General features: G+C 46.7%; 2 protein-coding genes across 3 annotated transcripts; one reads left to right on the top strand and one right to left on the bottom strand.

Moving 5' to 3' along the window:
* Window positions 1–2,732: 2,732 nt before the first annotated feature.
* Window positions 2,733–13,209, bottom strand: LOC149299353 (splicing factor 3B subunit 3-like). Its single transcript, XM_089486398.1, has 25 exons — window positions 13,140–13,209; window positions 12,330–12,656; window positions 11,567–11,739; window positions 11,177–11,318; window positions 10,472–10,584; window positions 10,141–10,278; window positions 9,910–10,013; window positions 9,663–9,828; window positions 9,348–9,443; window positions 9,082–9,154; window positions 7,442–7,593; window positions 7,148–7,303; window positions 6,839–6,994; window positions 6,521–6,664; window positions 6,103–6,225; window positions 5,588–5,742; window positions 5,249–5,423; window positions 4,815–5,020; window positions 4,383–4,539; window positions 4,175–4,300; window positions 3,708–3,920; window positions 3,488–3,586; window positions 3,266–3,409; window positions 2,982–3,086; window positions 2,733–2,873 (listed from the first exon to the last, which is right to left on the bottom strand). Exons 1-25 carry the CDS (start codon window positions 13,207–13,209, stop codon window positions 2,733–2,735), a joined length of 3,654 nt encoding a protein of 1,217 aa, XP_089342524.1.
* A 1,392-nt stretch (window positions 13,210–14,601) lies between these two features.
* On the top strand, window positions 14,602–24,010 carry LOC149299352 (conserved oligomeric Golgi complex subunit 4-like). Of its 2 annotated transcripts, XM_089486443.1 has the most exons (19): window positions 14,602–14,682; window positions 15,082–15,164; window positions 15,749–15,863; window positions 15,993–16,167; window positions 16,804–16,997; window positions 17,305–17,410; window positions 17,640–17,797; window positions 18,240–18,298; window positions 18,604–18,737; window positions 18,881–18,999; window positions 19,083–19,249; window positions 19,723–19,876; window positions 22,293–22,355; window positions 22,669–22,785; window positions 22,864–22,956; window positions 23,047–23,130; window positions 23,223–23,324; window positions 23,435–23,563; window positions 23,876–24,010. In XM_089486443.1, exons 1-19 carry the CDS (start codon window positions 14,611–14,613, stop codon window positions 24,008–24,010), a joined length of 2,259 nt encoding a protein of 752 aa, XP_089342569.1. In that variant the 5' UTR covers window positions 14,602–14,610. The 2 variants fall into 2 exon arrangements, with proteins under 2 accessions (XP_089342569.1, XP_089342570.1); XM_089486444.1 differs by lacking the exons at window positions 14,602–14,682; window positions 15,082–15,164; window positions 15,749–15,863 and having other exon boundaries at window positions 16,035–16,167; window positions 23,047–23,134; window positions 23,227–23,324.
* The last annotated feature ends 334 nt before the right edge of the window (window positions 24,011–24,344 follow it).

The following is a 24,344-nucleotide window of genomic DNA, read 5'->3' as shown; positions in this document are numbered from 1 at the left end:
AGTTTCTCCACCAGGAGACTTGGATGACACTGTCTTGGTTGTGAAGAGGTGGCATGAGCCGGACTGAGCCCACCAAACATTTCTGGTGGGGATGGCAGTGTCTATGGGAAATTCATTTACCATGTCCCTGCGCCTCTTAGGAGGTGTTAAGGAATGCTATACATTTTGCTTGGTAAAGAGTTAAAGTCACTCACCCTCTGTTGGATTGAGAATTACGGAGATGATAGGGTCAACGCTCTGACTCAGCTTCTGGCCTTTCCCTTGGGTCGTTTCTCAGGCACTTTTTGAGATGAACAAGCAGATGGCCTGGTGCAGACTATGAGACGGATGCCTTTGCTGTCTGGATGTTTCTTGTCGAGAGGAGGGTTAGATATGGGGTCAGTGGAAAGGGGAGGGATGGGACAAAACCAGACAAACTGTTAACTGCAATGGGAGGAAAGAAAGAAGCGTTCCCTCCCTCTTCCTCCCCTTAGACTGCAGCTAAGTCTTTATCACTTCTGTATTATATTGAATTTACATATGTTCTTTCCATCTCAAAAATACCCCGTCTCGCACACACTCGGGAGTCTGTTTTGTGCAGGGGCTAGGAAGATCATCGGTCTACTGACCGTATCATCAAACTCCACCTCTTAGAAGTAGAAGAATCTCAGCCATTGGACGCAATTCAAATGTAGAAATGTCACTACACTTAGGTTTAACTATCGCTTAAATCTGTTATTAAGTTCTCGCATTTGAGGAATCTGTATTAAAAGCTAGCACACGGACAATGAATGGACCACAAACCTCCAGCACATCACCAAGGTGACATCAACCTTACAACACTTTTTACAATACTCTTGGTTGCATAACTTTTTTGGACCTAAGTGTCAGCTTCAAATAGACAATTTTCACACGAGCGGATATGGCTATATCCATTTTCTTATAAAGCGAAGTACAACTTTGTCTAAACATCAGTCCACCTAAACACCAGCATACTGGCCGCGAACGTAGAGAAGGTCACTGGTGGGAGCCTAAATCTCCAGGTGAAGAGAGGCCTTGTGGGCTACACTTTTTTAGCATTGTTAGCGTCATCCCTGATGTGTGTTAATGGTAAGCGTGGCTATATGTCCACAACTTCACATGTTTAACATTAAGACAAAATTAGGAATGCAGCCAGAAGGAAGTTCAGTACACATCTCAAAAAAGAAGAAAAAGAGAAAAAAAACATGGACAATTTCAGATGTCATGTTTGTCACTTTGGATAATATTATGTTTCTGCAGAAATCTAACAATTTCAGAATCTCCTTCACAACTCGTATTACATATGGTACACAGGGGTTAAAATTGTAAGAAGAAATGTAAAAAATATTTCCCAATACCCCTTGTGTCCTTGCTTCTGTGTACACCGTGACAGCAGTCATATGATACATTACAAACATAAGGTGACTTGAGGTCCCATCTCATAAAGTTTTAGCTGGAGCACAAGTAATTGGAAGTCTTCCAGTGAGGTATTTATATATCACCGATGTATACCCCCGTCATATGCCTGAGAGGGAGGAAGAGGCTTCACACGGCTTCTGTCATGGCACAGGACACAGTAGCACGCATCAACCAGGGCTTCCAACCGTCATGTTCTCAGCACTGCCTTCTACAGCAAGTCACGGCAAAGTCATAGCACATCATCCACCAAAACCTGTTTATCGAAGTGGTATAACGATAGAGCGAGTGTTGTGCAACTGCACCCTGTCCTCCACCACAGTCACTGGAGCGGGCAAGACTGCTATTACCCCTGTGGCCCCTCATTAATCGTGCAACCCCATTACCCACACTGTGAAACAAAGTGCTTGCAGGTGTGAGACCTTTGCTTCGGCAGGGGTCAGTTATATCCCCAGAAAGTAACGAGCAGAGACTTTTAGTCTTGCCTCTGTAGGTGGCAGTGAGCCCTAGTGGGTTTTATTTTCAAAAAACATTACGTGGGGGTCATCTATGCTAGAGCCACCCCCTGGCTAGTTAGTGACCAATCAAAATAAAAAAAAAAATCAACAGGTAGGGGTGGCTTGTAAAATACAGCTGCTGGTGGCTAGCTTTCGGGATTACTTTTTATCAATGCCAATGGATCCATTGCCTGCAGGCTCCCAAATCCATAAATATTCAGGGCCTGGTTTCTGTGTTAATCCTTCATGTAGAGAAGTTTGTGTATGGCAATGGGCACAACCAACTTGCGCTTATTTCGCCAATCCAGAAGGCGTGGAGCTTTTCTCATATTCCATTGCACAAAACACTACCCTGGCCAGAGGGCCAAGCATGCTATTAAACAAACATACAAAAAAAATCAATTGTGCTACATACATATATATATATAAAAAAAAAATCTTTAATTTTTGCTCATTCATCAGTTCCAGACAGTATTATCCATCTACAAATAGTCTGTCTACACAGATTCAATGCTTCTTAAAACAATCTTACCATGATACAAAACTATATTTACAGTAAAAGGGAGCAGAACAAAGCGAAAGTGGTCCTGCCCAAGACCAGGATCCACTGAAATTAATACACCCCGCATGGGCTTTCACAACTCACTTGTCCATCAGAAGAACAGCACTGGATCTTCAGCAGATCCAGAAATTATGCCTATCTTTCTATGGCAGGAAATCAACTTGTTCAGTATTTTAAGCCCTTCACGCAGCACTAAACTTGCCACACTGTGGCATGGGGTTGTGGAGCACAGTAAACAAACAAGATGCTGCTCCCTATTAGAAGGCATAACGCGTGCGGATATCTTCAAGCTTCTTAGAGACCTCTGGAGGTGTTCGATCCAGCTCCTCAGCCACACTCTTCTGCTTGACCGGCTCCATAGAGTTAAACTGCTCACACAGGTCACCGTCTATCACATTCTGTGTAATGTGAAGAGTTATATTAAACAGAACACAGGCAATGTCACAGAACCACAATGCATGCGATTCTAGCTGTAAAATATTAGCAGAACACAATCCGATTCTCACCTTAACAGGGAAGTAATAGGAGCGGAAACTGAGGTGGTCTCTGCCACAGATCGGTGGATGCTCAGAACGTAAGTGCATCTCTACGTGCTGGAAGAAATCGTGGTCCTGAAGACGACAAAGCAGGAAAGGGTACATTATGAACACATGAAAGAATGAAGTGCGGTGAAGGTCAACCACTGACAGCGAGAGGATCTGTGTGGCAACAGCTGCCTCTGCAGAAGACCAAGATGTGGCCAGCTCAGGCCTGCATGGCAGCCAGATGGCACACGCTGCAAAACACTTACCTCGTGTGATGTAAAGGGCACCAGGATGCCGATTCCGCCTGACAGGGTGGTGTACACCAAGGATTCTGAGCCACCTGGGATTAGTGTGGTCCTCTGCAGCGACAGTACAGTCTCTCCCACATGGTAATTCACTATCACTTCGGCCTGTACAAAACAAAATTCATGTCAGGCGCCAAGGAAACCTTCACTGCAGAAGGTACTCAAGTTGTAGAAAGGACTTACCTTCTGAGAAGCCCCATTAAGAAGACCTCTGTCCCACAGAGCTTTGTTACCAGTGGGATCTTCATCAACATCATCATTTATGTTTGCGGGTAAGCGAACCTAAAAAAAACCGAAACCCAACATTATGGTATGGGCTAAAGAGCTGTGCTGGGATTGGCCAGTTGACTGCTATAAAATGTTATATAACTTAATGTTAGAAGCAGATATGACCTTAACTCACCACACAGATATTTCCAAACTTGTCTGCACCAGCTACTGTATCATAGTCCAGCAGACAGGACGTGGTTACCCAGCGGGGGTAAGTGTCATCAGCGAAAATAATAAGCTGGTTCTCATTTCGCTTATACCGCAACCACAGAAAGCTCTCCTGTACGTCTGAAACCATGACACGTTGCCCGATCGTCTGGATGCCCACAATGAAATTCGAAATGTGCTGTGTAGCAAAAGTATGGTGTAAATGAAGATGTTCCTCAGAATAGCAAAAATATACCTTAAAGTCAGTACTGGATATACATGGTCATTGCTATACAGTTACTATACTTCGCCAAGACAAATCGGAACAGTGAGCCATACCAATGTACGACGACAAACGCCAGCGCGCAACATCCTTCACAGGCATCGATCATTTGCTAAACCCGTATTCTGCTACATGCCTTGAGAGCATATGGTCTATTAACCCACACATACCTTGTTTTCACATTTCCTCAGCAGTTTTTTCTTCCCAAGGTCATAAACTCGCAGTAACTTCCCAACGCCAATCAACACTCGCCCCTGAAAGGGTGCAATGGCAGCAGGTACCTCCTCAACAGATGTCTGTGCAAACAGAAAGATCTTATGGTTACTCCAGACACCACCATTACCACAGCCTAAATTAGAGAACATCTCTTCCACATACCTTGTGCACAAACTCCAGCTTCTCTCCATTGTTCACCAGTTTGTATGTGTATATTAAGCCACCAGCCACGGAGCGAGGGTTTAAGATAAGGTCTTTTGCCACACCTACCAAAACGTACCAATCATCTCCAGTGTTACTGAAACGGCAAACAGCCACACTAGAAGGCAGAAAGAAAGATGGGCGTGAGTGGGTGGCTTTAACTATTAAGACAGCAAAACAAGAGCAGTGTTTGGAAACATCAAAAAGCAACACAATCCTCACCACAGGCCTAATAAGCTCTCAACATGGATAAAACCTCCCGAGATCTCTCAGTCATGACGGAATCTCACTCGTGGCGTAATTTACTTCTGTGTCTTACAAAGTTCCGGACAACAGACAAACTAAAAGCCCTGCTTGGACCCGGAGCAGCACTCGCTCAGAACTCCACCTCACCTGAAAGCAGCCTCGTTCTGCTCCAGATGCACCATGTCCAGAGTGTTTCCCTGTATAGGGTTCATTACACGGATGACGGACGCCCACTGACCACTGCCAGCCTTAGGTGCTCCAAAGATGGACTCTGGTAAATTCTCATTGAGAAAGGCTGCAGCCATCTCTGCTGCAAGCTCTCGTTCATCCTCTCCTGCTGCTTCTACCATCTCCTGTAAGAGAAATGTACAAGGCACGTTCACACTTGTAACAAAAAGAAAGGAGGCTCTGTACTGACCACAAAAACACAAGGACTTATTAAAAAGGACACCAACTGTGTTATGGATATTGCTACTGGCCAGATCAAGTTAGAGTCTCTTTTGAAATGTCTTTGTTATTGTTAACAAAAACACTACTCCTGAAATGACAACTGGCACATTCACAAAGCATCCTCTCTGTACCTCTGCCATCTGCTGCTTGCGCTGGGCCTTGGTCGCTTCCGTGTACGCATTATGATCCGTCTCAATGATGATCAGGTTGTTACTTTCAGGATGGATAACAAACTTGCGGGGGGTATATTGGAGGGGGAATGCCACCTGGTTAAACACAGCTCCCAACTTCTCCAGAGCCAAAATTCTGCAAGGGCAAGCAGACAAAAGCAGTTTAGAGAGAGACTTGGGAGCAATACCTTACACACAGAGGAAACCAAGGAGATTCATGCATACGCCAGACTCACTACAGCCACCAAGGGTGGTACAAGAATATTTTCACAACCCAATGAACGCGAGGATGATACTAACCTCAGCGTGTTGGTCGAAATTGCCACGATTCCCTCAGGACACTGCTCAGACGCGAAGCCAGACGCATACTCCAGGGTCTCATATGACAGAGGTGTGAGATGGAACCTCGACTGGTACGAATAGCTGAGCCAGGAACGACTGGACATGGCGAGGACCTGGCAGATGGTCATGAAGTAAAACCGAGTTTTAAAGACGTGATTGCACAACCAGAAGAGCATGTATTTATCTGCCTCTGAGCATAAGGCAGCGCAACAGACGCCCGGGCAGCGCGCCTTTATGACTCCTAACCATCCAAAGAACAAGCTACGGTGATAACACAGGGAGCCATCTCTGATGCCTAGTCTAACACGACACTGTTTTTATTATTTAAGTGTTGTCTAACTGCAGTTAGTACTCTGCCCCTCCATGCAAGACAGATTTAGGTCACATATGGTTGGTTTTCACATGGAGCCATTTGTGCTGAAAGATTTACTAATCTTTTTGCCAGACCTTCCAACAGAGCTCCGGGTACTTACCGCCTCTTGGCCCTGCATTCTGACACGGAAGAGTTTCACAGGACGTGATCCCAGGTACCGCGTCCTGGTGTCAGACAGGTCACCGGTGATAGGGTCTAGAACTGTTCTAAGCAAAACTCCGTTCTGTGGGAACAGATAAGTGTAAGGAACACACACTTAACAAAAAACCTCCTGGATCACGCAACACTCCACTCTTACTGCTACTCGATACCAAGATACAGTGATTCAGTGCCATGTATGTGTGTGTGTGTGTGTATATATATATATATATATATATATATATATATATATATATGGAATGTTTAAGCAGCACAGATTACAACCAGACTAAAAAGCAGTTGGGAAGAGCAATTTACTGTTAGTGCAGAGAGCACGTTACCCCTTGTGCATCTAAACAACATACAATGCCTCGACTCACCTGCAGCCCTATGTTGAGGTACAGGAACCCGATGGATCCACGCTCACCCAGCTCATCCTGTCTTTCTGCACCACCCATTTCCACGATACACAGGGCCTCTGGCTGCGCAGGCAGTGCCTGCATACTGAGTGGTTGCAAACAATCCTGTAGGGTACAGGTACACATCAAATAAGGTGCCGAGCAATACCTTGTGGCTCTTTGCATTCAATAATTACAATTTTCTCAACTATACAGTTATATTCTCAGTGCCTGATATATACCAAAAATTCCATCAAAGCTAAATGTCCCAGAGAGACCGCAGATGCGGTAGGAACTTACTGAAGGGTCGAGAGAGATGATTCGGACGGTGTTATCAACCAGACCAACAGCCAGAAAGCGTGAACGCTGCTCTCCAGGGGGGACGTTAGCCAAGCTCATGCACACCACGTCAGCAGACATCTCCTTGCGCTCCGTGTACTCATTAAGCTGCCCAGACTAGGAAAATACAAAAAAAGAAAAATAACTAAGCGCACTTCGAAACAGAGCTCATATTTTAGAAGTAAATATCTATATAGAACTCCAACACTTTCCAGGAAAATGGATACATTAAATGTAGGAAATCAGACTGGTATAATATGGATAACTTACTGGGTCCATCTCAAAGTAGACAAGCTCTCCCCCAGTGAGTGCAATCACCACCTGCCTCTGGTTCACTGCACATTTCACAATGATCTTTTTGCCAGGGGTTTTCCACTCGTTTACCCTCTTGTCTGCACGGATGTGTCTGATTCCGTCCGGATATACCTGAACAAGAGATGTCAACGTAAAATAAACCGCAGATATACTTGGCACCAGCTGAGTGTTCGGGGATCTCAGGTGAACGTTTGCCTAAAGTGAAAAACTTCCTGCAGCATCCCGGTCCACCGATTACACAGGACGTACCTGCACTAAGGCATCCTCCCCAAGCAAAGAGCAAGACAGAGTCGGAGTCGTTCCCAGAAAACCAGAATCTGTAACTTCCTCTACAGTCTCTCCGATAGAGAGCACCAGCGTGGCGTTGACGAAGGACACAATGATGTAGGCATCATACTCATCTACAAAAGCAACGGGCAGGACAGGTTAGCCGAAGTCCTGATAGCACGCAAAGGACATAAGTTAAACATGGCAGAACGGTTACAGACTTCCTGCTGAACCTAGCAAGGACAATCATAGATGTCTCCAATACCGGCCAAAGCCACCCCCTCCGCAATCTGCAGCGACCACTGGCCAGTCCGTACATAGCTTTGCGTCTGTTCCCATTGGCTGCATACTCTGGTTCTGGAAGCTCTACGAGGTGGTTGCACGTAGACCGGTTACAATAATGTAAAAGCTGCAATGTGGACTGCCAGCATAAAATAGCCCAAACAGTACTGATCTTTACAGAATTACAGTAGCAGGTCATTATGCAAACGACCAAGAACGTGCCCAGTTCCTATGTAGGTTTCAGTATAGCAAATTTATCAGTAAGAACATCCTTTGCAGTTGTAGGTGTTTGTGTCTCAAGCCCCAAGAGACTCCATCTGTTACTGCTTCTGAGGTGTCTTTCACAAGTTTGCATTTGAACACAACAGATTACGACGTCGACGAGAAGAAAGGAATCAAACAGAACATGGCTTAAATACACACCTGCGTGAGTGGAGGGGGGTTAAATCAGCACCTCCTCCACCACCAGCCACCTGTGGAAGAAAAACAGAGGCTTGGTATTGGGAGCGATCATCACCAAGTACCAGCCGGAGTTAGTATGAGCTGTCACAATGACCTGACACATGAAAAGGGAATCACGCCGTGAAGCATTCGGTTACAGGAGACTCCCTCCGCAGGGTTATAAAATGCTACTATCACAGAGGGGCACGGACTGGACATCCTCAAACAGGATACCTAGAGGTGTGCTAGTTTTCCTTTTCAATGCCTAGAACGCCTAAGCATCATCCTGTTGGTACCCTTGAGCGATTAACATTCCAAACAAATCCCAGTAAAACACACTTCCTTGCTGAATACACAGCTCTTTGCCTCTCCCCTCAGCGATGGCCAAGCCTTCCTCATGCAGGAGGAAAGCACAAGACGTGCTGCCTGTTACATGTGTGCCATGTGCCACTATAGCCCCAGGCACATGCAGTAACAGGCGGTGCAGCTACAGAGTACGTCCGAGGAGATCGCTACAGATCAATTGTATTTTATATAATTTATCTATATCCAAATGTTTAAAATTCCCTCATTGGATTATCGTCTCCATCAGACCTGCCTCTTCTGCAGCATCAGACCACATTGAGGGGAAACACAAACTGTGAAGAATGTCTGCTCTTTCAAACCAGGATACATATGTGACAGCTTCCATTCCCTGCTTCTCTTCACGTGGCTAAAATGTGATCATGAGGCTGCCTGGACAAGAAGTTATTACAGAATATAGATGGTGATCACTGGCCATACCACATACTACTACTTTCTTAATGCATGGCGACTGACAAGAGCTTAGCCTGTGCAATTGCATCTTCCCTAAACGCAGCATTAACAGGTGGACTTCTTCCTATTTAAGTTGCATTTACCTTCGATGTGCCTCCTTACAGTCCACACAGCATTGGGGTTTCCGGGCAGCTCAGACACGGCCATTTCAGATACCTAGACATGCAACAACATGGGTTTAGATAATGCAAAAAACAAGTCCCTTTATATAAGCCTCACAGAAAGAAAAGTCAGAATTCGGTAGGTCTTCTCCATGTTCTGTGTCAGAGAAGAGACATGAATGCTCATCACATTGCAGGCAACGCTGGGCTACAACCCTACAAAAAATGAATGCTGGACAATTACATACCTCAAGCCCGTGTCTCAAAACCCTGAGAGAAGAACGTGGTCCTCGCCCACAAGCCACGTATAACTGGGGTGTATCTTCATTAGCTAAGTCAGCTATCTGCAGAAGGAGGACAATAAAGAGGTCAGCAAAGCGGCTAACAAAGTACAGAACATGTCAGCACGTAGAGTCCAGAGCTCTCTCTGAGAACACTCAGAGGCACGAAGTCTGATACCATTGTACAGTCATAAGAACAGAAACCAGCAAACTTATACAGGACTTGTAGCCAGTTAATACCCTAAACTCCTACATGGGAACAGAATGTTAGAACACACTCACCTGACAGCACATGATGGGAGAAAGACTGTCCTGCTCATCCACAAGCACAAGGTTCTTCAACGGGCGAGGCTGGAAGAAGAAGGTATCTCCCTCCTCAAGGGGCATGGCGGAGGAGAATTCTGGCTCCTCGTCGTCATCCCCCAGGTGAGCAATCTGGTACAGGTAACTAGTAGAAGAAGGAGATTGCTGATGTACGGGTACAGTGGCTAGTATTTAATACTGCTACACACCAACAAGTTGTACTTACTGGTTGCCAAACTCCGATGCCACAAAGAGAAAGCCGGTTTTTAAGACGCACATCGCTGAGGCCACAGGAACTGTATCGAAATACTTCAAGCGGATTTCGGTCACCTGCAATACAGTAGTAGATAGAGGCCTTTTAACTCACTAAGCAAAATGGAGGGTAAAGGGGGATACTGAGACACCCACATTGTGCCAACCACCAGTACGCTGCCTGCTCCTACAAGTTACTACTTACCATGTCCTCATCGGTTTCCAGCGTAATCTTAAAGATGTCACCCTGCTCTGTTTGGGCAAGGAAAAAGAACATGGACTTTGTTTTGTGTGTTGCTGAGCAGACGAATATCATGCCCCGTTCTGGATCATCCAAGTCATTCTGTCCAAAAAAAAAAAAAAAAAGAATTTGAAAACTTTAGCTCTCCTGTGATCAGAACATCTCAGAGCTTGGTCCATGACACAATTTAATTGTCAGGTACAATTCTAATACCCCAGTCAGGCCTAATGCTATCAGACAGCCATGATGGATTTGACTGACAGGAGGGTACTAAGTATGGACATTTGATAATTACCCGTCTCCTCGGAATTGGACATCGGATGTCTGGCTGGTCCCCAAAGTTCTTGTATGTGATGTAGTTCTCAGAACAGATGAGCACTCCACTGGGACCATCTGATCCTCCAGGAACTAGAAAGTGGAAAAGCAACGTAAGTCTGCAGCAGTGTCCCCAACAGCCTTATTAGAGGCACACAGGAGACAACCAGGGGAACCGAAGCAGCTGATCAGAGACATATTGCCTTCTCCACTTTATAAGTCAGAGAAGAGACATGAAAACTCATCATGTACTGCTTGATTACAAGTAAAATTAGACATCCTGTGAGCCTCCCCCTCCTGTCTGAAACAATACAGCGTGTTTGGGGAGTTCGACGGGTTGCACATTGTCCATACAGGTGTTGACTAGACTGCAGACATATTCAAGATCATCCAACTGAAGACAGCTCTGATGACATCTCCAGTTTAAATTTATTATGGCTCAAACACTATTTTTTTTTTTTTTGAGTAAAGGACCATATTCTGAAACTAAAATGCAAACAAACGTGAACCTCAGAGGTACTCTAAAAACCTGTACCTTGGCCAAGCCCTTGCCCTGCTTGACAAGATGTACGCCTTGTGCTGGGAAATGGAGATGTGGTATTACTCTCCCTTTTCTAATTGTTGGCGATCTAGACATACGAGGCCATCGCTTGTAACCGTGTAGGGCTGGGCACACATTACATACCTGTTATTAAGAAGTTCCCATGTTCTTCCAGGGGCTCGCTGTATTTTCTCACCACGTGGTTCAGCCCAAGGTCAAGTTCATAGAACGTCAGCGTCTGCTGTGTGTTGGCAGCAGCTTCACCAGTTGGGTCATTATCAGCTTCCTAAAGCAAAAGAACACGTCAGCACAACTCTGGATAGATATAGATATATATATATATGACAAGATGCAGTTTGTAGCAAAGACACAGCAATAGCAAAAGTGGTTTACACCAATGCAGCAAATCAGAGTTTATAAGCTCTCTCCAGAGTTTGTGTCAGAGAAGAGACATGAAGACTCATCATAGGACCTATCTGCAGCCACCATAACATACAGGACTACCGACAACAAGCAGAAAAATAAAAGCCTTGCCTCGTAATCCATTTCAAGACAAGCAAACATCGGATTTTCAAAACCAACGTCCACACCCACGACGTGGTACACCAGGGTATTGGCTTTGTGGGCCTCCAGCGGCGAGGAGATCGTGAGCCTGGCAGCAGCATCTCGATTCAGAATATAGACCAGCTTCTGCTTCTCAATAGCACCTACAAAAGGAACCATGCGCCACTTTTACAAATCTGATTTCCCAGGGCAAGCAGCTGAATACCGAGCAGTAGATTCACAATCAGCACAAATGATACAGACGAACAATGGGGTAATTAAATGAAAATATTTGTCCTGTAAATGTCAACAGCGAATCAGATACATATTATCCTCTCCATGTTATTACTCAGAGAAGAGACATGAGAACTCATCATACGCTGCTAATAGTCCGTGACAGCACGTGTACCTCTCGCTCCCACAAGCTAAGCAGATAAATGGTCTGCAGCCAGGACCCGGTCTGATAAACCCCCCCCCCCCCCCCAATGGATTTACATCAATATAGCTTAACTGACCCACACAATGTATTACTAGTCCTACAGGCGGTCAATTAACACACCATAAGGGGCAATTGTCTGCCTTGCAAGCATACAGCTCATTTAGCCATTGAAAGCAGCCTGCTCGGTAACCTTTTCATACGTTAATGACCACATACTGGATTTGGACTCCCAGAAGCTCACCTTACTGGGAGAGCTCTCTATATTCTCTAAACTTACAACCCAAATATAAACAGTCATCTCAGATGAACACTTACTAATCATCACAGCTCTTCCTTTAGGGTCCACAGCCAGGAACTGTCCCGGCACAATCCTGCGGCATCCGCTCTTTCCGAACGTTTCCTGGTGGATCTTCTCAAACATATTCTTGGAAGGGTGGTATTCCAAGATGATGATACGTCCCGAGTCGCTACCCACCACTATATAATCTTTGGTTCCTCCGGTCAGACGGAAGGCCATGAGGGAACGAATAATGCCAAAAACCTCCACCGTCAGGAGCGTGTGCACCTTACCAGTATTGGCATCAGGTCGAAGCAACTCCAGGATTTTACCCCGGGATACAACAATCTCCTGCAGTTTTGTTCCTGTGCAGCAAGAATGGAAGAAAGTAACAGAAGACATTAACAAAGGGATTAATAAACAGAAGCACAGCAAGGAGAAGACACCGGGCTCGGCACCCAGCCCCTCTAGGCGCCGGAAGCCATCCTAGCCTTCTTCAGACCCACCGAGGCGTATCTGATATACTCTCATTCTCAACATGACATCCTCACCTGGAACGCATTCTTTTCTGACCCCCAGAAAACAACTTAACCCCCCTATTTAAATTACTGCAATAGTGCAGAGAGCAACAGCAACATGAACAAGCACAACACAGCGTTCAGCTTCCCTCCTCCTCCTCCTCCGTTACCCCCATCCCCTCATCCTACTGGGAGACTGGAAACTCACTGGAGCACCCCCACACACACACGCCTTTATTATTTAAATAATATCCCATTTCGACTGGTTGAAGCCGTGCTACGGGACAAAGAACAACAATAGGATAAGATGGTGGCCGGCACCCTCCTTACCTGAGAAGTTGCCATGGATGGCGAAGCTGATGCCGGTGGCTCTCTGTAGTGTGATATTGTACAGAAACATGATGGCGGACCACAGCGGAAGCGCTTAAACACCTGCGAACAGACAACACTTAGTGCACAAAGCAGAACTCAATATCCCCTTCAGGCCTCCCCGTCCCACTATCCCCTACCGGCAACCGGTATCAAAACGCCTCCCCGTCCCACTATCCCCTACCGGCACCCGGTATCAAAACGCTTCCCCGTCCCACTATTCTGTACCGGCACCCGGTATCAAAACGCCTCCCCGTCCCACTATCCCCTACCGGCACCCGGTATCAAAACGCCTCCCCGTCCCACTATCCCCTACCAGCACCCCGTATCAAACACCTCCCCATCCCATTACCGGCACCCCCATATCAAATGCCTCCCCGTCCCACTATCCCCTACCGGCACCCGGTATCAAAACGCTTCCCCGTCCCACTATTCTGTACCGGCACCCGGTATCAAAACGCCTCCCCGTCCCACTATCCCCTACCAGCACCCCGTATCAAACACCTCCCCGTCCCATTACCGGCACCCCCGTATCAAATGCCTCCCCGTCCCACTATCCCCTACCGGCACCCGGTATCAAAACGCTTCCCCGTCCCACTATTCTGTACCGGCACCCGCTATCAAGAGCCTCCCTGTCCCACTATCCCCAACCGGCACCCGGTATCAAACGCCTCCCCGTCCCACTATCCCCTACCAGCACCCCGTATCAGACGCCTCCCTGTCCCACTATTCCGTACCGGTACCAAACGCCTCCCCGTCCCACTATCCCCTACTGGCACCGGGTACCAAGCGCCTCCCCTTCTCACTATCCCGTATCGGCTCCCGGTATCAAGCGCCTCCCTGCCCTACTATGCCGTACCGGCACCCGGTATCAAACGCCTCTCCACCATACGATATCGGCTTCACACCGCCCGCTGCCCGGTATGCCCTCCGCTGGATCGTACCTGGGAAATGATTGGTTCTCCCCGCTGCCCCGAGTTCAGTGCTGCTTCCCCGGAGAGGAAAGACTGCTAAAGCGGCGGATGGAGGGGATATGGGACGGATGTCTTCGCTAAGTTACAAAGCCGCCATTTGGCGCCGATCCGGCCACAAAGCCCCGGGGTCCTAGTAGAGAAAGGGGAAGGGTTGGCTGCCCCTAGCTGCCTGATCCCTGATCCCTGGCCCTGAATCTGGCTCTGGCTCTTAACCCGGCTCCAGCTCTCAATAACCCGGGTCGTACTAACCTTCTGTTGCCGCACACACTGCTCACAGCCTGGGCGCGCTCCACACAAGCCTCCTCTCACCCCACAGGCAGCGGAATAGACAGACCGGACACACGCGCTGCGGAAAGACTACGGACGTGACGCGTACAGAGCCGGATGTGACGAGTAATGTCAACATGGCTGGCTGCAGCTCAACAGGCAAGCCAGGAACGCAGAATTCTTCACTGAGCATGGAGCAGATCTCTGCTCTCACTGACCTGCGGGAGCTGGAGGAGACCTACAGCAGGCTGTGTGCAGAGGAGGTGACTGGGGCGATGGCTGCGGGGATGACAGGGGTGATCACAGCGCCAGGAAGGCGTGAGCGATAACAGAAGCATGACGGTGGGGCTGATGGAGTGATGGCAGGGACAAGGAGGGAGATGACAGGACCACGATGGCAGGGGTAATAGCCTGATGATAGCTACATGAGAGTAGGGGTGACAGGGTGGTGACAGAGAGAGTAATTGGGCATCAGTGAAGGTAAGTGGCAGGTTAGTAGGAGAACTGGGTAAAAGTAAGCTGCAGGGAAACGATAATAGAAGGCATAAGGCAGCTCTGATGGGCGGTGGATCTCCATTGTGTCCGTCTCCTGATTGCAGACTAACTGGGCCAAGTGTTTTTTATCTGCTGGGAATTTTTTTATTTTTTTTTTATATTTACAGAAGGAGGTGGAAGTGGAGCTGGAGGCGCTGCTGGGACAGAGGACTGTGGTGGAGAACAAGATGCTGGCCTTACAGCGCATGGGGTCGGGAATCAAATCTTTATTATCTACATCTCGGGAAAACTATTCATCTCAGAACAATTGCAGAGCCCCGTCATTATCAGTGTCACCTCTGCTGAACATGACATCACCTGAAGACAGGAATTGTGCATAAAAGGTTAATCTGGTGCATGGTTTAGAAAGTGGCCTTATCACCATAGCAACTAATGTGACACAATGTTCAAAAAAGCAGAACTGCTCCGTTCATTGCTGTGGTGATGAGGGCACATTGCACCAGAATTATTTAGTTGTTTTTTTTGTACTCCTACCCCCTGAATGTTTTCATAGCGTATAAAAGAGTTACATTAATATGATGTGTCATTTTATTGGAGGCTGTCCTTTGCGGATTTATGTTTTTTGTCTGTATGGAGGTAGGGTACGACACGTAAATCACAGCCTATGGTGACAGCAGCAAAGGATAGTCTAGTAGTATAGAATATTAAATGCCATCAACAGCCTGGGATATCTTCCCATCTATTTTACATCAGACATTCAACAATGGTCATTATATGGCATTTTGTAATCACGCGATGTGGCTCTGCCACCTGACCATTTCTTTTTTCTCCCAGTCCGAACCTGCAGTTGATTGAAGGGGACGCGGAGCAGCTGTCAGGGATGATCTCGTTCACGTGTAACCTTGCAGAGAATGTCAGCAGCAAAGTCAGGCAACTAGACCTTGCCAAGGTACTCCCAGCCCTGAGGTCATGATGCCTGTACCATCCTCTATTTTGTTCTGCGCAGGAGCATAGAGGCACTGGCCAGCGAAACTGGATTTTTTAACATGGATCTTCTCTGAGATGTTCTGTTTTACAGAGTCGGCTCTATCAGGCCATCCAGCGAGCAGATGACATCCTGGACCTGAAATTCTGCATGGATGGGGTGCAAACGTCACTGAGGAACGAGGAATATGAACAGGCTGCAGCCCACATACACAGATACCTGTGCCTGGATAAGTCGGTCATCGAGCTGAGCAGGCAGGGGAAGGAGGGTACGTTGGTAGAAGGGCGCATTGGAAACTGTAGAAGGGGTTATTGGGGTAATCGCTGTGCATTGTTTGGTGTTACAGGAGACAGAAGGGGCCATCATGCCAAGATTCTCATTTCATAAGCTTTAACAATTGTAGTACAGAGGTGCAGTACAGAGGGAGATAAGGGACACAAGCTAAATGCTGCCACATCAAGCTGCAGTGTGGCACCAGCTCAAACAGTAAATGAGCGGCCATGCCAGTCAAATGTTGTGCCAGGGGACAGTCAATAGAACCTGAATACAGTGGCCCTATGATGGCCTTATCTTATATTTCCCAACGACTAAAATGCAGACAAGTTAAAGATCAGCCGAACACAATGTGTAATCCAGGAACAAAATGCAGTTTAGTCTGCACACAGTGTAACAGATGGCCTCCAGGCTCATGTTTATTTAAAAGGAATCAGGCATCCCGAGACTTTAAAAGTAACCAATGCTTATCGAGACATTTTATTCTAGCACATTGCCTCCAGTGCAGTTGGTGAAAAGACCACAGTTGGAGACAGAATTGTTAGATGGTATTGTCACCCTAGCCCCACGTAGCAGAAGCACTGGCAGTGCGCCGTATGCAGCTCAGCCTGTCTGTTCTATTGCGTTCCAGGCAGTATGATTGATGCCAACCTGCAGCATCTTCAGGAAGCTGAGCAGCACCTCAAAGTGCTTGTGAGTGAAAAGTTTGATGCGGCCACAAGAGCTGGAGACCTGCATCAGGTGGACAGGTTTTTCAAGATCTTTCCTCTGCTGGGACTGCACGAGGAGGGGATTAGCAGGTTTTCGGAATACCTCTGTAGGCAGGTAACTGGTTCCAGGGGTCTACAGAATGTGAGAACAGGGGTCAGTGGTTTACTGAAAGCAGTTGGTGGTTAGCGATTTGCAGTTATGGGGACATGGAACAGTAAGGGGGCCACGCAGTCCTTTGCTGTTATAATAACATCAAACAGTTGGGGGGGGCAGTGATTTGCCATTATAATGACATGGAGCACTGGGGGCGCTGTGAGTTACTGTTGTGATGACATGGAGAAGTAGAGGAGGTGACTTGCCCCTGTACTTACTATTAGCAGCTCGGCTGTACTATTTGCACATGTGTGATTTCTGTCTGCAGGTCGCTAAAAAAGCTGAAGAGAATCTCCAGTTGGCGCTGGTGTCAGACAGCAGCGAGCGCCGAGCGACTCTACTTTTTGCAGATACTCTGACTTTGCTGTTTGAAGGTAACACATTTAATAACGAGATACGTATTTAAGAGATACACATGCAGGCTTTGTGAGAGAAATAGTGTATACGTTCAGCTCTGAAAACAATTACACAGGGTGCCGGTTTGATGAGTGTGGCTGCACGAGAGAGGGGTTGTGTTTTACGTGGATTATCTGGAAAGCTGTTATGAGATGATATTGGGGCGAGATGTAGTCGGGAGTCACTGGCCTTGTGTTTCCCTGGCAGGGATTGCTCGTATAGTGGAGACACACCAGCCAGTTCTGGAGACCTACTATGGACCGGGCAAGCTTTACATTCTCCTAAAACACCTGCAAGCCGAATGCGACCGCCAAGTGGAAAAAGTAGTGGACAAGTTTCTGCAGCAAAGGGACTATCACAGAAAGGTGAGGGTTCTAGTAACAGAAAATCACAGGCTAGCAGGAGCTAGAATTAAACGTGAGGATCTGAGTAACAGAAAAGCACGCGTTATCAGGACTTACAATTAAAGGGGAGATCCGAGTAACAGAGAACCACGCGTTATCAGGACTTACAATTAAAGTAACAGAGAACCACGCGTTATCAGGACTTACAATTAAAGCGGAGATCCGAGTAACAGAAAAGCATGCAGTATCAGGAGTGGGGATTAAACGGCGAGGGTCCAGAGTAACAGAAAAGCACACGCTAGAAGGAGCTGGAATTCAAAGAAACACATTGAAGTAAAATTATATAAATTGGCTGAATATAACTTGTAACCGAGGCTGGTCTTAACCTGACATGTCCCAGTTGATTGCGAGACAATAAATGTTTGTAAAATGACAGCACAGTTAATAATCTCTTTCTTTCTAGTTTCAACAGGTTCAGAACAGCATGATGAGAGCCTCGTCTATGGAGAGGATTGAGCCACGGTGAGTCTGCCCCTGGAAGCGGTCAGTGGGTAGGATTCTATGTTCTTGTGGCATCTCAAAATTAAAAGGCAGGCTTACAGAAAATGAGTTGTGCATTTTGAGAGAAATTCCAGTCGTCATGGTTAGTGACTTGCCCCCTGTCCTGCTGTGGCTCAAAGAGCGTGCCAAAGTCACCATGGTGGTTTTGTGAGCCCACAACATTTCTTACACTTGCCTTAAACTGTTTTCACATTCTTTCCTTTTTAGCTATAATAAGCTATTATACAGTTAGTTATACTATTAGTTTGCTTTTTTTGTGGGTTTAGGGATCTGGACCCGATCCTGGCTGAGGTGACCCTGATGAGTGCCCGCACGGAGTTGTACCTGCGCTTTATCAAGCGGCGAGTGTCATCAGACTTTGAGGTTGGGGACGCGATGGCTTCAGAGGGGGTAAAGCAAGGTAGTTATCCGTATGAATGCTGACCTTTACACACTGGTTTGTGTGAGGCAATAAGCGTGCAGTGTGAAGGCAGGTACTGTTTTCTTTTCTTTCTTTCTTTTTGAGGGTTAAGGACTAATCCTTCTCACCTTCTCTGTGTCTAGAGCACCAGCAGAGTCTGGACAAGCTGCTGCGCCACTGTCTGCTACGCTGCTCCATGCAAGAACTCATTGGCTACTATATAACAATGGAGGAGTTCTACATGCGAGAGAGTGTCAACAAGGTAATGGATAATCTCCGATGTACCTTGTTGTTGTGTGACTTTTGTCAGGACCTTGGTGTGCGTTAAAAGACCATTTTCTGCAGGCTGTGGCCATGGACTCGTGTGAGCAAGGTCAGCTAATCTCCAGTATGGTGGATGATGTCTTCTATATTGTAAAGAAATGCGTTGGCCGCGCTCTGTCCAGCTCCAGTATCGACTGTCTCTGTGCCATGATAAACCTCGCAACAACCATGCTAGAGTCCGACTTCAGGTGCGTGTCTTCTGATCCACATAACAACAGATGGCTGACAGTGAGCTTATCACTTAACCTCTCTATAGCTAGAGCCCTCATCAGAAAGTCACGGTTTATGCCAAATACAACAGGGGTCTGCATATGACCATACTTTGTGACAGCGGCACTGCTACTTTTAATAGCTATTACTGGTTTTGTGTGTCAGCTGCAACACAAATATTTGTGTGGAGATTTCAGAGGCCCTAACTACATGTATTCCAGAGGAGTTATAGGAAACATTTGGGCTGCTGGCACTCCCTATGTTGCTGCTTATTTGTTGTATAACAATCTGGATTGTGAGACTTGTAGCCAGTTTCTTAGCTTGACCTCCTCCATACTCCACAGATAGGTTTGTGTAGTAACAGGCGGATTGTGGGGCTCGTTGCGGATTGCTAGCTGGTGGTGTATGGAGGTTCTGTGGGGCTTGCTCACTAGGTGTTTGACCGTTACAGGGAAGTTCTGTGTAACAAGCTGAGGATGGGCTTTCCTGCTACTACGTTCCAGGACATCCAGCGTGGAGTGACCAGTGCCGTGAACCTGATCCAACAGGGCAAATTTGACAGCAAAGGAATTGAAACCAATGATGAAGCCAAGATGTCCTTCCTGGTGAGAAAGCAGGATGGGCATGACACACAGCCTCTCATCTCTGTTATCAAAAACCGAGAATGTTATTGCTTAGAGGTACACAATATCACCAGGAGTATGTGGTCCTCCCTCCTCATTAGCAATGGGCGCAGCTGAAACCTCTAAACTCAATAGTTCAGGGGGTTCAGCTGCACCCATTGCTAATAAGTGTATAAAATAAAGGCATCCATTGACAGTAGGATGAGTTGTACCCAAGAGCTCGGTGTCTTTAAGCAAGGCCTGGGATGCCACCTTTGTCACAAGCCCGATGTGCCCTGGTCCGATTTAAGTGCTGTTCGTGTGAAGTGGAAGCCCAGGAAGGTGTAACAGCAGCTCAGCCATGAAGCGGCAGAACTCGCACACTTACCAAGCGAGTCCACCTGCTCATAGAGTTAAAAATCTCCTCTCCTCTATAGCACTGCTCACTTCAGCTCCAAACTGCCTCTGGAAGTAACACCAGCACAAACAACAAGCATCGGGAGCTTCATGCAATGGGTTTCTATGTCCGGAATGTTGCACAATCCTAAGCGTTGGCTAGAGTGGTGTAAAGCCACCTCTGCTGGGCTTTGAAGCAGTGGATACGTGTTCCCTGGACTGATGAATCACACTTCAGTAGCTGGAAGCCTGAACAGATGCACATTCCCACTCCAAAATCTTACGGCAAGCCTTCCCAGTGGGGTGGAGAGGCCATTGTCAGATTACTGCCCGTGGTTTTGGAATGGGATTTCCCACAAGCTTACATGTTGATGGGCGGATGTCCACATACTATCGGTCATATAGTGTACATCACAAGCAGTCCAGTGTTTTTAAGCCGGAAGCATCCCATTGGAGTGTATTGTGGTATCTCCAGCTGCTCCTGTATCACATTTCCATGGAAGCTTTGCACACGTTATAAAGAATATTAAACACACACACACACACCTTGCCATTTTCCCTATTTTGTTGCATTGTAATTAGAATGGATTTGTTGGGGGTTTCTATCATTTGATGTACACCACACACCAACCACTTTGAACACGCAAAATATTTTTTATTGTAAAACAAACATACTTTGTAAAGCCACCTTTTGCAGGAAGTGCAGCGGCAAGTCTCTTGGGTATCTCTAGAAGCTCAGAACATGTAGCCACTGGGACTTCTGCCCATTCTTCGAGGCAAAACTGCTTCAGATCTTCCAAGTTGGGTGGATTCTGCCCTTAAGTCATACCACAGATTCTCAATTGGATCGAGGCCTGGGCTCAGAGTATGCCGTTCCCAGACATTTAAATGATTCCCCTTTAACATTATCCTCAGGGACATTGACCCTCCATCCCCGTCTCAAATCTATGGGAGACTGAAACTGGTTTCCCTCAAGAGTCACCCACATGCCTGCAAACCTGTTTGCCTTTCTTTAAGCAATGGGTTTGTTTTCTGGCCACTCTTCCAGAAAGCCCAGCTCTGTGGAGTGTACGGCTTGAGGTGATCCTACAGACAGATCCCCCTTCAGTTATGTTTGGACTCTGCTGCCTCTCTGATTAATGCCCTCCTTGCCTGATCAGCGAGTTGAGGTGCCATATTCTTTCCATCTCTTAGTAATGGATTTTACGGTCCAAAGTTTCAGATATTTGCTTATAACTCATCCCTGACCTGTTTGGAGAGCTCCTTGGTCTTCATGGTGCTGCTTGCTTGCAGGGGCCCCTGCTCAGTGGTGTTGCAAACTCTGGGGCCTTTCAAAACAGGTGTATATATACTCAGGTCATGTGACCAATCATGTGACACTTAGATTGCACACAGGTGGACTTTAACTAATTATGTGACTTCTGAAGGCAAATGATTGCACAAGATCCTATTCAGGGGCTTCATAGAAAAGGGGTTAATACATACTATATTCATGCACTACTTTTAGAATGAATTGTTCATTTCATTTTCACTAATGTGTCCCTTACATGAAATCCAAATAAAGATCCATCGAAATTCCAGGTTGTAATGCAAGAAAATAGGAAAAATGCCGAGGGGGGGCTGTATAATGGTGTCTTGTATGAACCTTTATGCGAGGCGCTTCGGGAGAAGATAATATTTCTACCCCATCATAAATATGAATGCTGACTTCCTTTTTTGACCCGGTCTCTGCGGCAGACAGCTGCTTATCCATTCTCCAGGGTGCCGATGCAGAACCTGTATTCCATATTATTGAGTAACTTGTTCTTCGCTGCGCTATACACACGCAAGACTTAATCATATTGGTTAACAACTCCCTAGAGCTCCGACGATGTAATAAGTTCTAGCATCTGATGTAAAAAGTGAGATTTTATTCACAAATCCTGTTGAAGTGGCCATCGAGTTGATCTGGTGGAGAGTATTTGACGTGATCGGGAGAGATGATGCGTGCGGTATGTGTAATCTCTTTTTCCATGGACTTTAGGTCTCTCTGAACAACGTGGAGGTTTGCAGTGAGAATATCATGACACTGAAGAAGAATCTAGAGGTAAGAGGAGTGAGTAACGGGGTGAAACGCCGCTGTACAGACATATACACACTAATGAATAGAGCTTTACGACAGACCATACCTCTGCTCGTAGAAGGCTTTTTGAAAGGGTAGTCTGGACATGGAATCGCATCTGGGAAGTAACGTTTGGGAATAGATTCATTATCTGTAACCCTCGCTTCTATAATAACGTCATTATTTAATGCAGCTTTCTAGTGTTGTTAGTTTGACCCACTTACACCATTTTGCTAGAAGGCTAAAGCCATGTTTGTAGTCGGTGTGTAACTGATCGCCCCCGCTGTTCTGTTCACAGAATGATTGCCACAAGTTGTTCAGTCAAGATCTTGGTGGAGAACAAGCGAAGGGCAAGATTGACAGCTGCCTTGCTGACATGGCGTCCGTGTCCAACAAGTTTAAAGACCTCCTGCAGGTAAGGCTTTCTCCCCTACCGTCTGTCAGTGGATGGAAGGAGCTTGCGATCCATTGCCGTGTCTCTCATCTGTGACAGGAAGGTCTTGGGGAGCTAAACAACACCGCCGTTAAGCCACAAGTCAAGCCCTGGATTAACCTCTTCCTGTCTGTGTCACATAACATTGAGGAGGTAAGGCTGCCATGTCATTGGTTCTAAGCATGGTGATTACAGCTGTAAGGTCAGTGACTAAAATCCATTCCACCTCACTGTCTGCGCTAGGAGGAGTTCAATGACTATGAAGCCAATGACCCTTGGGTGCAGCAGTTTATAACCAACATGGAAGAGCTTAAGGCTGAGTTTAAGGCAAGTACAGACTGCATCGTAAGACAGTTGCAGACTGTTTCACTGTAGAGCAGGCCTGTAAGTGACTGCTACTCTTCCTGATGTCTCTACAGGCAGGCCTGTCCCCAGTTATCTATGAGAACCTCACTAGTCTGCTGACCAGCCTCATTGCCACAGAGCTGGAGAAAGTGGTCTTAAAGTCAACGTTCAGCAGGGTAAGTGACCGGGCCGGTGGTAACTGGGCCATAAGTGTGCCTGCTTCAGTTATTGATCAGTTTTTGATACAGAAGTACCCGTGTCTTACGGTGATCTTTCTCATTCTTAGCTGGGTGGGCTCCAGTTTGACAAGGAGCTGCGCTCACTTATTGCTTACCTTACCACGGTGACCACATGGACCATCAGGGACAAATTTGCCAGACTTTCTCAAATGGCAACTATTCTGAATCTGGAGCGGGTAAGAATGGGAGCGTATCAAGCCTTAGGGGCTGAATGCGTCTGTCATCGGCAGCTTCACTCTTTTTACTGTTTATGAACGGCGAGAACTATACTGATGTGTTAAGGGATTTAATGAGTATCAAAAGGGACTCGCTTCTCTCTGAAAGACGGAGACAGTAAGCACATGGTCCCCATGCTATTCACAGACAAAAGTTATGTCTGAATTTACAGAGTAGGTGTTGATCTATGGAGTAGCCTTCCAGTAGAGGTGAGACGGGAGGTAGAGAGACACTGTTAGTCATTATCTTTATTAACCCTGTTCTCTCTGCAGGTGACAGAAATCCTTGACTACTGGGGCCCTAACTCTGGGCCCCTGACATGGCGTCTGACTCCAGCTGAGGTCAGGCAAGTGCTGGCGTTACGGATAGACTTCCGTAGTGAAGATATTAAACGCTTGCGGCTGTAAGTCGGATTTTGGGAGGCCGCCGGGTACGTTAACTTGTTCCATGCACTATGGCCAGGCTGTGAGGTCGGTGTGCGACAGGGTCACAGCCTGGGACTCACGTTTACATGGGCTTTGTACAGCGCTCTCAAAGATCTGTAAACTGTTCTAATTAAAGGCTTTATTGGAAGTCCCGTATTCTCACTGGCCGATCGCTGGGTGAAGAACGTGCCGATAGCGAGGGGAGGTCAGTTAACATATATAGCCAAGTACTTTTCTGTACAGACAGATCGCCAACTCATGCAGCTCTCAGCCGAAAGGAAATGCATCATGGGAGATGTTTCACAACAGCCAGAGA

This window comes from Sceloporus occidentalis, unplaced genomic scaffold, assembly GCF_023333645.1.
Source record: "Sceloporus occidentalis isolate IW3139 unplaced genomic scaffold, rSceOcc1.0.p SCAF_29, whole genome shotgun sequence".
Taxonomy (NCBI): Eukaryota; Metazoa; Chordata; class Lepidosauria; order Squamata; family Phrynosomatidae; genus Sceloporus; species Sceloporus occidentalis.
This window is presented reverse-complemented; position numbering and strand designations above follow the sequence as displayed.